Source organism: Humulus lupulus, chromosome 9 (assembly GCF_963169125.1).
Source record: "Humulus lupulus chromosome 9, drHumLupu1.1, whole genome shotgun sequence".
In the NCBI taxonomy this organism is placed as follows: Eukaryota; Viridiplantae; Streptophyta; class Magnoliopsida; order Rosales; family Cannabaceae; genus Humulus; species Humulus lupulus.
The window spans coordinates 181222849-181235626 of NC_084801.1; the positions used below are offsets into that span (position 1 = coordinate 181222849).

Genomic DNA, 12778 nt, shown 5'->3' on the forward strand with positions numbered 1-12778 from the left:
ATTGAAATGTAGCCGTTAAAATATAGCCGTTGAAATGTAGCCGTTAAAATATAGCCGTTAAAATGTAGCCGTTAACATAAAGGATAATTTATTTAAATAAAATAAAATACATAATAATGCGGTTGATAAAAATACTTAGCAATTACAACTTCAGGATATTATTCTTAATATAAGTACACAAGTTTTCATGATCTTTCTTTTGTTCAAGAGTCATATGCGACGTGTCCATGATAAGATAATCCATGTATTTTGTCATCCTATTATCTTCTGCCTCTTTCTCCTTTATCGTCGCCTCTTTCTCCTTTATCGCCACCAATTTCTCCAATGCAGATGCTTTCCGTTCACTAATCTCTATAAATCTAGCATGTGTGTCTTTTTTTTCCTTCCCTTTTCTCTTTGCTGCCTTTTGGCTAGTAGGGCACACTTCACATTCTTCTTCATCACTGATGTCTGCATTGGAAGAAGAAGTAAATGCCCCTGTATCTGACACCTTTGTTCTCTTACCACCTTTTGGTTGGTACATTGTATTCCATTTCGACTCATCCTTTAGCAATCTCCAACAGTCCACAAGCAGAAAATTTGAGTTATTATTTTCAGATTTGTACAATTGATGTGCATTCTCAAGAATTTGCTCATCAGACCAACCACTGTGATGTGCTTGTTGTACTTGTTTATAATACCCATTGAAACGCGCCACCTTTTGATTCATCTTGTTCCAATGATCTTTGCATTGCCTTCCAGTTCTTGCTTGCTCGCCTTTTTGGTTGGTGTTGTAGTATTCTGCGATCCAAGCCCAGAAATGTGTAGAAGTTTGGTCATTCCCCACAATGGCATCCTTAGATGTATTAAGCCATCCACTTATCAGAAGTATAGTGGCTTCCTTGCTCCATTTGACTTTACATTTATGCATTGATTCATCTTCATTGTGTAGAACTACATTTTCCAACCCTTCAACACTATGTTCAGGTTGGGTTACAGAGACAGATGTCGATGATGTTTCACGATTCAAATCAATACTAGACTTTTCCATACTTGGCCTATAATTTCTTGAAACCATTTCGAGTTGGTGTAGGAAAAGCATATGAAATGCATATGGTAGTGAATTTGTTGGTGTGAAGAATGGAGCTTGTTGGGGTGTCTCAATAGAGCCAAAATTTTAGTAAGGGTGAGAGGACATGGGATAATTTTGAGAATTTGGAAAACTTTGGTTAAATTGACAATATTGAAAATTTTGGATTTTGAGGATTAGTAGAGGGAGTATTTTGAAAATTTTGATTGAAATGAGAATATTGAAAATTTGGATTTTGGGGATTGGTATGTGGAGAAAATGATGAATTTTGAAAATTTAGATTTTGGGAGTTGGTATTTGGAGAATTTGGAAAATTTTGAGAATTTTGGGAATCCATTGGTAAGAAAAGAAATTTTGTGATACTGATAATTGGGAAGAAGATGTATGTAATAGTGTGAAAATTGAATGAAATAAATGAGTATTTATAGAAGAAAAAAAATCATGTGACAAATGGTAATTAAAAAACGGTAAAAAAAAACGATAACAAATTTTATATATATAAACTGTTATATATATGTGTAAAATGTTTTATTTATATATATATACAATTAAAAAAAAAAGCACCGTTGCCTCACAGTGGCAATGGTGCCATAATTTTCTTCAAGCCTTCAACCATTCCAACGCAGAAAATGATGGTCTGTCAGAAAATGATCAACATGCAATCTTGAAAGCAACTTGTGTTGAGGCTGCTCTAAGAATAAATTACTTTTTTGTCTACTTTTTATAAATACGAGGTGCTAGCTTTCACTAGATTTATTACTCTCATTGCACTAGTTGCATTCTTAGCTGTAATTATCCTAATATTCACCTCTTATGTTGTCATTTTGTTACTCTATCCGGGGGAAAATTCTTGCATACAATAATACAAAACTTTTGCCATTATTTCTTAGGTTCACTAGGATTGCTGAGACATAGAATTCTGGAGCTTGTATGATCGGTCTCATCGGCACTTTCACTGTGGAACTGGTTAGTTTTTACTCTCTCCCTACATAATCTTACATTACGATTAAAGTTTATTTATTTACGAGCAAATGACTGCTTTTTCGTCACTACAGATATTGAACAAGGGAATACCACAAGTGATAAGGGTGGACATTGTAAAAGGTCTTGATCTTCCTTTGTGAGCTTATTCGATGAAACTTCATTGACCAATGTAGAGTCCCTTAATTTGATTCAAAAGCTAAATTTGTAATAAACCTCAAATATTAAGTCATCTTATCTCTACACAACTCATATTTTGTCACTAAGCTACTGTTTTCTGTGTAATCGATTTCTCATAGATGTACATGAATGAACCAGATAATTATGAATCTAAACTTGATATTTCTTCTTTCACCATATCCTTGTGTACAAAAACTCTGAAAATCCCTGGGGTTTCTTTAGCAAAACTAAAGCTAGGAGAAGTTTATACATCGCATAAAACAGCAAGAGATGGACTTTTTTCAGGAGAGAGATATAAGCTAAGTGGTGTAGAGGTGGAAATGAAAGAACTACAGAGCCCTGCTTATTCGAGTATCGATGACCAGCGTTTTGGAAGATGGTTCAGACATTTCTAGTGCCTCTGCCAATGAGAGCCGGCGGTTTCTCCATGCAGCCTCTGCCCAACTCTTCATTTTCTCTCCTTGATCCTTTCTGTTCTGTTGGACACTGATTGCTTCGGCATAGCCACCTACATAGTTAAACACACTAGAAGATCATAGTCCAATAATATACATGAAAACCCTTTCCAGAATCAACTTAGCATATGCCGCCGCACCTAACCAATTATGCCACATGGTGTAGAAAGATTATATCAAGTACAATTGATTAAATGAGATGAATGAAGAACAAACTAATTTGTACAGAATGTGTTCCAGTACGCATGCAGCAGGGACTTGCAACTTCTAAAATTAGTCAAAATTGTTCAAATACGTTTACATTTCATTTTTCCTTTTAAATCCATTTTGAATGCTTGGTTATTACCTCTAGCAAGGGCCATAATATCACTTCTAGCTACCTTTGCTTCTGCGCCTACAGAATCCACAAAATAGAAACAACAATAACTGAACTGATTTTGAACCATTAAATAACTGAACTGATTATTAAGCTATTCAGTGTACCTTCAGTTTCCAATGCCGGAGCTTTCAGCAACTCTATTGCCCTTCTATAAAGTCCCTGTAAGAATATTGTGGCAAAAATCCATCAATAGAACAAATTTCCGTAGAAACTAGAATGAAAGCTAAACAAGCATAAGTTCGTGTAAGGAATGAAAAATTCATAAGTTTGTGTGTGGAATGAAAAGTCTATGAAACCAGCAAAATCTACAAAGTCGGGCAATGAAAATTCTATGCAGTATGCAAAACTCGAGAAAAATAGTTCCAGAGAATTATTAAATCACAATGCCAACTGTAAGGTCCTAGGCTTGTTGAGCTTAGATATCAAAATATATACCACCAAAACCTATCTATTTTAGCTTTTAAAACCCTGACCATAGAAATATACCAATGTAAATTTTACAAAAAGCATGGACAACTAATACTAAAAGCTTACTAAATTAATCTGTTTGTTTGTGCTACATGAAGTAAAAAAAATAGCTTATTTTCCAATAACTAAAAAGGGAAATTGGGGAAACTAAATCTTTGACTTGATGACTTCTAGTCTTTTTGGACGGTCAAGGGTAAATCTTCTCGTTGTAAACAACCAGTTTATCATTAAGTGAAGATTCTAACCTCTTGAATCAAAAGAGAACTCGAATTCTCCTGAATTGCTTTCCGCCGAAACATGAGAGCTATGCAGGTTAAGACAACCCCAACCTTTGGATGATGAGAACCTTCATAAAGAGCAACATGAGCACAGACAATCCATATATTTATGTTAAAAACCCAGCAAGTACTTTATATATTCTAGAAAGTAACACCACTATCAATTGTCAGAGCAATGCAAATGAAACTTACCAAACTGTTCCTCTGCATTAGTTAAAGCCTTGGTCAATATCTCCTCTGCATGACCAAAATTCCTGAAAGTATATGAGTAAGACTTGTGGCACAAGTGTATCATGCTAGAAAGCAGATAGCTACTGAGGTAGAAAAAAAAAAATACTTACCCCAGCTGCGCCTCAAGCTGTCCCAGAGCGCATGTAGCTGACAACAAAACCTCCTCCAATGACATATTACATGCCGCTAGTGAATTTGAGTTGTTGCAGTCTTTACTTTCAGATAATTGTTGGATTACATTCTGGTATAATTCCTTTGCCAAAGAAAAGTTCTGTATTGTATGCAAGAATTCTCCACGGGATAGAGTAGCACCGACTATTTTTTACCAAACAATTGGATGGCCAAAGTAAGACAATTTTACAGCATATGTATGGTAGAAATAAATACCAACAAAAGAGGTGAGATGAAAAAGAAAAGGTAAACTTGTTATAATGAGCAAAGTGAAAGTGTTAAAATAAGTATAACTATAGAGAAGAATGCAACTAGTGCAGTGAGAGGAAATAGGAATAAAGCTAGTAAAAGCGAGTGCAATCTATTCTTATAAGTCAGAGCTAGTGAAGGCGTGAATATTTGTATCACCTCGTATGTATCACAGCCTTCATAGAGTATATAAAGTAAACAAAAAAGGAAAGAAGCCATTGGCGAACTATGCTAATAAGTCAAAGCCCATCCCGATCCAGCAAAACAGAACCTCCTTGAAATGGAGAGCAGTATTATCTAGTTTAAGAAAATTCAAACATTTATAAAGTAAATCGTGATTAAATTCTTTTCTTTTTTTAAAAAAAATGAGGCTTGAGGAAATTAAATTTTCAAGATTTGCACTGTTATGAGGTTAAAGTATGTATTTTTTTGTCAATTTGTGATATACTTATATTGAGCAATTATGCAATAACTTAAATGGACTTCACCAAGTATTCTAACTGTAAACAATTATGAACCTCACCAGTTAATCCTTTGCTATCCTCAGGTACTTGGAAGAAAGACTCGGCTGTAAAGAACAAAATATTAAACAGTTACGAATACAGCAGTCATGAATGACATGACAACTAACTATAAAAAATTGTTCCAGTGTTAGCTAGACCTGATTGAATATTTCCACAGACAAGCTCATTCAGCCCTTTAGCCGCTTTAGCACGAGCACTTAAGACCTCACTAACTCCACTGGCAAACTGAGTTCCATTTTCTCCCAATATATCTAAACATTTATCTGCGACCACTGATGAAGTATCATCCTATATAGGGAGAATCATCTCCATATATCAAAATTACATATACACTCAAAAGGTTTAAATAATGTGGAGATTTACCTGGCCCAACTCTAAGTATAGTCCAACAAGAGCTTCCATTGCAGCAACTTTAGAAAACCCAGATAGATTCATTAGTCAAAACTAGAAAAAACCAACAAAATAAATAAATAAATAAATAGAAAATGGTACAATGTTTATTTTTACCTCTAAGACCCATTGAAGAGGATTGCATATCTTGAATTCCTTGGAGTTTTTCAATTGCCTCATCAAAGTTTCCTCTGAGAAAGATATCCAACTAATCCGGGTTACGAAACAGAAAACTAAAAAAAATCAATTGGGATTTGCAAGTAATAATCCAATATGAATAAAAATAGGACCTTTCAGACAACAGTGTAGACATGGCCATGAAGACCATCCCCCTCGAATCATCACCATCAGATGCTTGCCCTTCACTTGGTTGAGTCGAAAGGGACTGTTCAAGCACAAGCAGACCTTGTCCGTACGAATCATCTACATTTTCACGTACCCAATTCAACCCACAAAATATATTAATCTAAAAAAAGAAAAACAAAAAGTGGGAATTTTAAGAAGCTCAATCAATCTGTTAAAAAGTTGAAAACCTTCTACATGACCCCTGTCAACGTGGGCTCTCTTTGCTCTCTTTCTTCCTTGTCTTGAGCTACCCACGTCCATGAACGCTTTGAAATATTTATCATCATGATCGTCAATACACTCTGCAATTATAATATCCTCTAGACTCATATGCGAATCCATTGTTGAACTTAGAGTATATAATATTTGAGAATGAAAGATGAAAGAAAAAGTAAAATGAATGATAGAATGGAGAGTTAAGTAAAATGAATATTGAAATTTGGTATTTATAGACATGGTGGTCGTTAAAAATGTAGCCGTTAAAATATAGCGGTTAAAATGTAGCCGTTAACATAAAGGATAATTTATTTAAATAAAATAAAATACATAATAATGCGGTTGATAAAAATACATAGCAATTACAACTTTAGAATATTTTTCTTAATATAAGTACACAAGTTTTCATGATCTTTCTTTTGTTCAGGAGTCATATGCGACGTGTCCATGATGAGATAATCCATGTATTTTGTCATCATATTATCTTATGCCTCTTTCTCCTTTATCGTCGCCTCTTTCTCTTTTATCGCCACCAATTTCTCCAATGCAGATGCTTTCCGTTCACTAATCTCTATAAATCTAGCATGTGTGTCTTTTTTTTCCTTCTCTTTTCTCTTTGCAGCCTTTTGGCCAGTAGGGCGCACTTCACGTATTTTATCATCACTGATGTCTGCATTGGAAGAAGAAGTAAATGCCCCTGTATCTGACACCTTTGTTCTCTTACCACATTTTGGTTGGGACATTGTATTCCATTTCGGCTCATCCTTTAGCAATCTCCAACAGTCCACAAGTAGAAAATTTGAGTTGTTATTTTCAGATTTGTACAATTGATGTGCATTCTCAAGAATTTGCTCATCAGATCAACCACTGTGATGTGCTTGTTGTACTCGTTTATAACACCCATTGAAACGCGCCACCTTGTGATTCATCTTGTTCCAATGATCTTTGCATTGCCTTCCAGTTCTTGCTTGCTCGCCTTTTTGGTTGGTGTTGTAGTATTCTGCTATCCGAGCCCAGAAATGTGTAGAAGTTTGGTCATTCCCCACAATAGCATCCTTAGATGTATTAAGCCATCCACTTATCAAAAGTATAGTGGCTTCCTTGCTCCATTTGACTTTACATTTATGCCTTGATTCATCTTCATTGTGTAGAACTACATTTTCCAACCCTTCAACACTATGTTCAGGTTGGGTTTCAGAAACAGATGTCGATGATGTTTCACGATTCAAATCAATACTAGACTTTTCCATACTTGGCCTATAATTTCTTGAAACTATTTCGGGTTGGTGTAGGAAAGGCATATGAAATGCATATGGTAGTGGATTTGTTGGTGTGAAGAATGGAGCTTGTTCGGGTGTCTCAATAGAGCCAAAATTTTGGTAAGGGTAAGAGGACATGGGATAATTTTGAGAATTTGGAAAACTTTGGTTAAATTGACAATATTGAAAATCTGGATTTTGAGGATTAGTAGAGGAAGTATTTTGAAAATTTTGATTGAAATGAGAATATTGAAATTTTGGATTTTGGGGATTGGTATGTGGAGAAAATGATAAATTTTCAGATTTTGGGAGTTGGTATTTGGAGAATTTTGAAAATTTTGAGAATTTTGGGAATCCATCGGTAAGAAAAGAAATTTTGTGATATTGATAATTTGGAAGAAGATGTATGTAACGATGTGAAAATTGACTGAAATAAATAAGTATTTATAGAAAAAATAATAATAAAAAAATCATGTGACAAACGGTAATTAAAAAACGGTCAAAAAAAACAGTAACAAATTTTATATATATAAACAGTTATATATATGTGTAAAATGTTTTATTTATATATATATATATACAATTAAAAAAAAAAAGCATTGTTGCCTCACCTTAATTTTCTTCAAGCCTTCAACTCCTCCAACGCAGAAAGTGTTGGCCTGTCAGAAAATGGTCAACAAGCAATCTTGAATGCAACTTGCGTTGAGGCTGCTATAAGAATAGATTACTTTTTTGTCTACTGTTATATATATATGTAAAATGTTTTATTTATATATATATACAATAAATAAATAAAAAAAAAAAAGCACCGTTGCCTCACAGTGGCAACGGTGCCTTAATTTTCTTCAAGCCTTCAACCCCTCCAACGCAGAAAGTGATGGCCTGTCAGAAAATGATCAACAAGCAATCTTGAAGGCAACTTGTGTTGATGCTGCTCTAAGAATAGATTACTTTTTTGTCTACTTTTTATAAATACGAGGTGCTAGCTTTCACTAGATTTATTACTCTCATTGCACTAGTTGCATTCTTAGCTGTAATTATCCTAATATTCACCTCTTATGTTGTCATTTTGTTACTCTATCCGGTGGAAAATTCTTGCATACAATAATACAAAACTTTTACCATTATTTCTTAGGTTCACTAGGATTGCTGATACATAGAATTCTGGAGCTTGTATGATCGGTCTCATCGGCACTTTCACTGTGGAACTGGTTAGTTTTTACTCTCTCCCTACATAATCTTACATTACGATTAAAGTTTATTTATTTACGAGCAAATGACTGCTTTTTCGTCACTACTGATATTGAACAAGGGAATACTACAAGTGATAAGGGTGGACATTGTAAAAGGTCTTGATCTTCCTTTGTGAGCTTATTCCATGAAACTTCATAGACCAATGTAGAGTCCTTTAATTTGATTCAAAAGCTAAATTTGTAATAAACCTCAAATATTAAGTCATCTTATCTCTACACAACTCATATTTTGTCACTAAGCTACTGTTTTCTGTGTAATCGATTTCTCATAGATGTACATGAATGAACCAGATAATTATGAGTCTAAACTTGATATTTCTTCTTTCACCATATCCTTGTGTACAAAAACTCTGCAAATCCCTGGGGTTTCTTTAGCAAAACTAAAGCTAGGAGAAGTTTATACATCGCAAAAAACAGCAAGAGATGGACTTTTTTCAGGAGAGAGATATAAGCTAAGAGGTGTAGAGGTGGAAATGAAAGAACTACAGAGCCCTGCTTATTCGAGTATCGATGACCAGCGTTTTGGAAGATGGTTCAGACATTTCTAGTGCCTCTGCCAATGAGAGCCGGCGGTTTCTCCATGCAGCCTCTGCCCAACTCTTCATTTTCTCTCCTTGATCCTTTCTGTTCTGTTGGACACTGAGTGCTTCGGCATAGCCACCTACATAGTTAAACACACTAGAAGATCATAGTCCAATAATATACATGAAAACCCGTTCCAGAATCAACTTAGCATATGCCGCCGCACCTAACCAATTATGCCACATGGTGTAGAAAGATTATATCAAGTACAATTGATTAAATGTGTTCCAGTACGCATGCAGCAGGGACTTACAACTTCTAAAATTAGTCAAAATTGTTCAAATACGTTTACATTTCATTTTTCCTTTTAAAGCCATTTTGAATGCTTGGTTATTACCTCTAGCAAGGGCCATAATATCACTTCTAGCTACCTTTGCTTCTGCGCCTACAGAATCCACAAAATAGAAACAACAATAACTGAACTGATTTTGAACCATTAAATAACTGAACTGATTATTAAGCTATTCAGCGTACCTTCAGTTTCCAATGCCGGTGCTTTCAGCAACTCTATTGCCCTTCTATAAAGTCCCTGTAAGAATATTGTGGCAAAAATCCATCAATAGAACAAATTTCCGTAGAAACTAGAATGAAAGCTAAACAAACATAAGTTCGTGTAAGGAATGAAAAATTCATATACATAAATATATAAACCAATAAAAAACAAAACTGTAAAAGAAAACGATGATAAGTTTGTGTGGAATGAAAAGTCTATGAAACCAGCAAAATCTACAAAGTCGGGCAATGAAAATTCTATGCAGCATGCAAAACTCAAGAAAAATAGTTCCAGAGAATTATTAAATCACAATGCCGACTGTAAGGATCTAGGCTTGTTGAGCTTAGATATCAAAATATATACCACCAAAACCTATCTATTTAAGCTTTTAAAACCCTGACCATAGAAATATACCAATGAAAATTTTACAATAAGCATGGACAACTAATACTAAAAGCTTACTAAATTAATCTGTTTGTTTGTGCTACATGAAGTAAAAAAAATAGCTTATTTTCCAATAACTAAAAAGGGAAATTGGGGAAACTAAATCTTTGACTTGATGACTTCTAGTCTTTTTGGACGGTCAAGGGTAAATCTTCTCGTTCTAAACAACCAGTTTATCATTAAGTGAAGATTCTAACCTCTTGAATCAAAAGAGAACTCGAATTCTCCTGAATTGCTTTCCGCCGAAACATGAGAGCTATGCAGGTTAAGACAACCCCAACCTTTGGATGATGAGAACCTTCATAAAGAGCAACATGAGCACAGACAATCCATATATTTATGTTAAAAACCCAGCAAGTACTTTATATATTCAAGAAAGTAACACCACTATCAATTATCAGAGCAATGCAAATGAAACTTACCAAAATGTTCCTCTGCATTAGTTAAAGCCTTGGTCAATATCTCCTCTGCATGACCAAAATTCCTGAAAGTATATGAGTAAGACTTGTGGCACAAGTGTATCATGCTAGAAAGCAGATAGCTACTGAGGTAGAAAAAAAAAAATACTTACCCAAGATGCGCCTCAAGCTGTCCCAGAGCGCATGTAGCTGACAACAAAACCTCCTCCAATGACATATTACATGCCGCTAGTGAATTTGAGTTGTTGCAGTCTTTACTTTCAGATAATTGTTGGATTACATTCTGGTATAATTCCTTTGCCAAAGAAAAGTTCTGTATTGTATGCAAGAATTCTCCACGGGATAGAGTAGCACCGACTATATTTTACCAAACAATTGGATGGCCAAAGTAAGACAATTTTACAGCATATGTATGGTAGAAATAAATACCAACAAAAGAGGTGAGATGAAAAAGAAAAGGTAAACTTGTTATAATGAGCAAAGTGAAAGTGTTAAAATAAGTATAATTATAGAGAAGAATGCAACTAGTGTGGTGAGAGGAAATAGGAATAAAGCTAGTAAAAGCGAGTGCAATCTATTCTTATAAGTCAGAGCTAGTGAAGGCGTGAATATTTGTATCACCTCGTATGTATCACAGCCTTCATAGAGTATATAAAGTAAACAAAAAAGGAAAGAAGCCATTGGCGAACTATGCTAATAAGTCAAAGCCCATCCCGATCCAGCAAAACAGAACCTCCTTGAAATGGAGAGCAGTATTATCTAGTTTAAGAAAATTCAAACGTTTAGAAAGTAAATCGTGATTAAATTCTTTTCTTTTTTAAAAAAAAATGAGGCTTGAGGAAATTAAATTTTCAAGATTTGCACTGTTATGAGGTTAAAGTGTATTTTTTTTTCAATTTGTGATATACTTATATTGAGCAATTATGCAATAACTTAAATGGACTTCACCAAGTATTCTAACTGTAAACAATTATGAACCTCACCAGTTAATCCTTTGCTATCCTCAGGTACTTGGAAGAAAGACTCGGCTGTAAAGAACAAAATATTATACAGTTACGAATACAGCAGTCATGAATGACATGACAACTAACTATAAAAAATTGTTCCAGTGTTAGCTAGACCTGATTGAATATTTCCACAGACAAGCTCATTCAGCCCTTTAGCCGCTTTAGCACGAGCACTTAAGACCTCACTAACTCCACTGGCAAACTGAGTTCCATTTTCTCCCAATATATCTAAACATTTATCTGCGACCACTGTTGAAGTATCATCCTATATAGGGAGAATCATCTCCATATATCAAAATTACATATACACTCAAAAGGTTTAAATAATGTGGAGATTTACCTGGCCCAACTCTAAGTATAGTCCAACAAGAGCTTCCATTGCAGCAACTTTAGAAAACCCAGATAGATTCATTAGTCAAAACTAGAAAAAACCAACAAAATAAATAAATACAAAATGGTACAATGTTTATTTTTACCTCTAAGACCGATTGAAGAGGATTGCATATCTTGAATTCCTTGGAGTTTTTCAATTGCCTCATCAAAGTTTCCTCTGAGAAAGATATCCAACTAATCCGGGTTACGAAACAGAAAACTAAAAAAAATCAATTGGGATTTGCAAGTAATAATCCAATATGAATAAAAATAGGACCTTTCAGACAACAGTGTAGACATGGCCATGAAGACCATCCCCCTCGAATCATCACCATCAGATGCTTGCCCTTCACTTGGTTGAGTCGAAAGGCACTGTTCAAGCACAAGCAGACCTTGTCCGTACGAATCATCTACATTTTCACGTACCCAATTCAACCCACAAAATATTTAATCTAAAAAAAGAAAAACAAAAAGTGGGAATTTTAAGAAGCTCAATAAATCTGTTAAAAAGTTGAAAACCTGATTTTTGAGACCTGGCATGAGAGAGAGCGTAGTTGATCATCTGAATAGCAACTGGGTTAGCGTTCGAGGCGTTGATTTGACCATGAAGTGATCTTCTAAACAGCGGAGGCCGCTCCAAGTGAGAGGAGCTAAACCCGAACGAGTTAGGTCGGAGCTTAGTGGTTCGAGCTACTGCTCTTGATAACTTGGCCATGGTTTGAATCATTCTTCCTGGTTGATCAAAAATGGATAAACCTGTTCTACTGCGCACGAACGAAGGGTTTTAGTTCGCAAAAAACAAAATAAAGAACAACTAAATAAGAAAAACGACAATATTTGAAACAAACGACAAAATATGAAAAACACGACAAGAAATCGACAATATGTACCAAAAACGACAAAACATACCAAAAAGGACAATGCCTTTCAAAATAGAGCAAACAACAATTCCCAACAGCAATTGGTCCCCAATATGTTAGAATTAATGTCCTAGTAAATATATTTTATTGATT

At 34.8% G+C, this 12778-nt stretch overlaps 3 protein-coding genes across 3 annotated transcripts in view; 1 reads left to right on the top strand and 2 right to left on the bottom strand.

Annotated features, from left to right (window-relative positions):
• LOC133801405 (light-harvesting complex-like protein OHP1, chloroplastic) overlaps positions 1-8579 on the top strand; it is a 28614-nt gene extending 20035 nt beyond the window's left edge. The window contains exon 3 of the mRNA XM_062239606.1: positions 8492-8579. Coding sequence (XP_062095590.1) covers positions 8492-8564 — 73 coding nt within the window. The 3' untranslated portion in view covers positions 8565-8579. The remainder of the gene's footprint in view (positions 1-8491) is intronic.
• LOC133801403 (uncharacterized) lies at positions 2373-6118 on the bottom strand. Its single transcript, XM_062239603.1, has 12 exons — positions 5909-6118; positions 5666-5798; positions 5493-5566; positions 5349-5395; positions 5123-5273; positions 4985-5029; positions 4152-4356; positions 4003-4064; positions 3778-3878; positions 3169-3223; positions 3032-3079; positions 2373-2738 (listed from the first exon to the last, which is right to left on the bottom strand). Exons 1-12 carry the CDS (start codon positions 6060-6062, stop codon positions 2560-2562), a joined length of 1254 nt encoding a protein of 417 aa, XP_062095587.1. The 5' UTR covers positions 6063-6118; the 3' UTR covers positions 2373-2559.
• A 152-nt stretch (positions 8580-8731) lies between the features above and the next one.
• Positions 8732-12530, bottom strand: LOC133801404 (uncharacterized). Its single transcript, XM_062239604.1, has 12 exons — positions 12285-12530; positions 12043-12175; positions 11870-11943; positions 11734-11780; positions 11508-11658; positions 11370-11414; positions 10539-10743; positions 10390-10451; positions 10165-10265; positions 9505-9559; positions 9368-9415; positions 8732-9109 (listed from the first exon to the last, which is right to left on the bottom strand). The coding sequence occupies exons 1-12, from the start codon at positions 12490-12492 to the stop codon at positions 8931-8933; spliced, it is 1308 nt and encodes a 435-aa protein (XP_062095588.1). The 5' UTR covers positions 12493-12530; the 3' UTR covers positions 8732-8930.
• Positions 12531-12778: the final 248 nt, after the last annotated feature.

Excerpts from the sequence above, each read along its gene's own strand:
- LOC133801404 (XM_062239604.1), bottom strand. The coding sequence starts at position 12,492 with ATGATTCAAACCATGGCCAAGTTATCAAGAGCAGTAGCTCGAACCACT. Across the intron at positions 10,744-11,369 it reads GGATAGCAAAGGATTAACTG|TCGGTGCTACTCTATCCCGT; the intron begins GTGAGGTTCATA and ends GGTAAAATATAG. Across the intron at positions 10,452-10,538 it reads CAGCTTGAGGCGCATCTTGG|GAATTTTGGTCATGCAGAGG; the intron begins GTAAGTATTTTT and ends ATATACTTTCAG.
- LOC133801403 (XM_062239603.1), bottom strand. The coding sequence starts at position 6,062 with ATGGATTCGCATATGAGTCTAGAGGATATTATAATTGCAGAGTGTATT. Across the intron at positions 3,879-4,002 it reads TAATGCAGAGGAACAGTTTG|GTTCTCATCATCCAAAGGTT; the intron begins GTAAGTTTCATT and ends CTCTTTATGAAG. Across the intron at positions 3,224-3,777 it reads GTTCTCTTTTGATTCAAGAG|GGACTTTATAGAAGGGCAAT; the intron begins GTTAGAATCTTC and ends ATATTCTTACAG.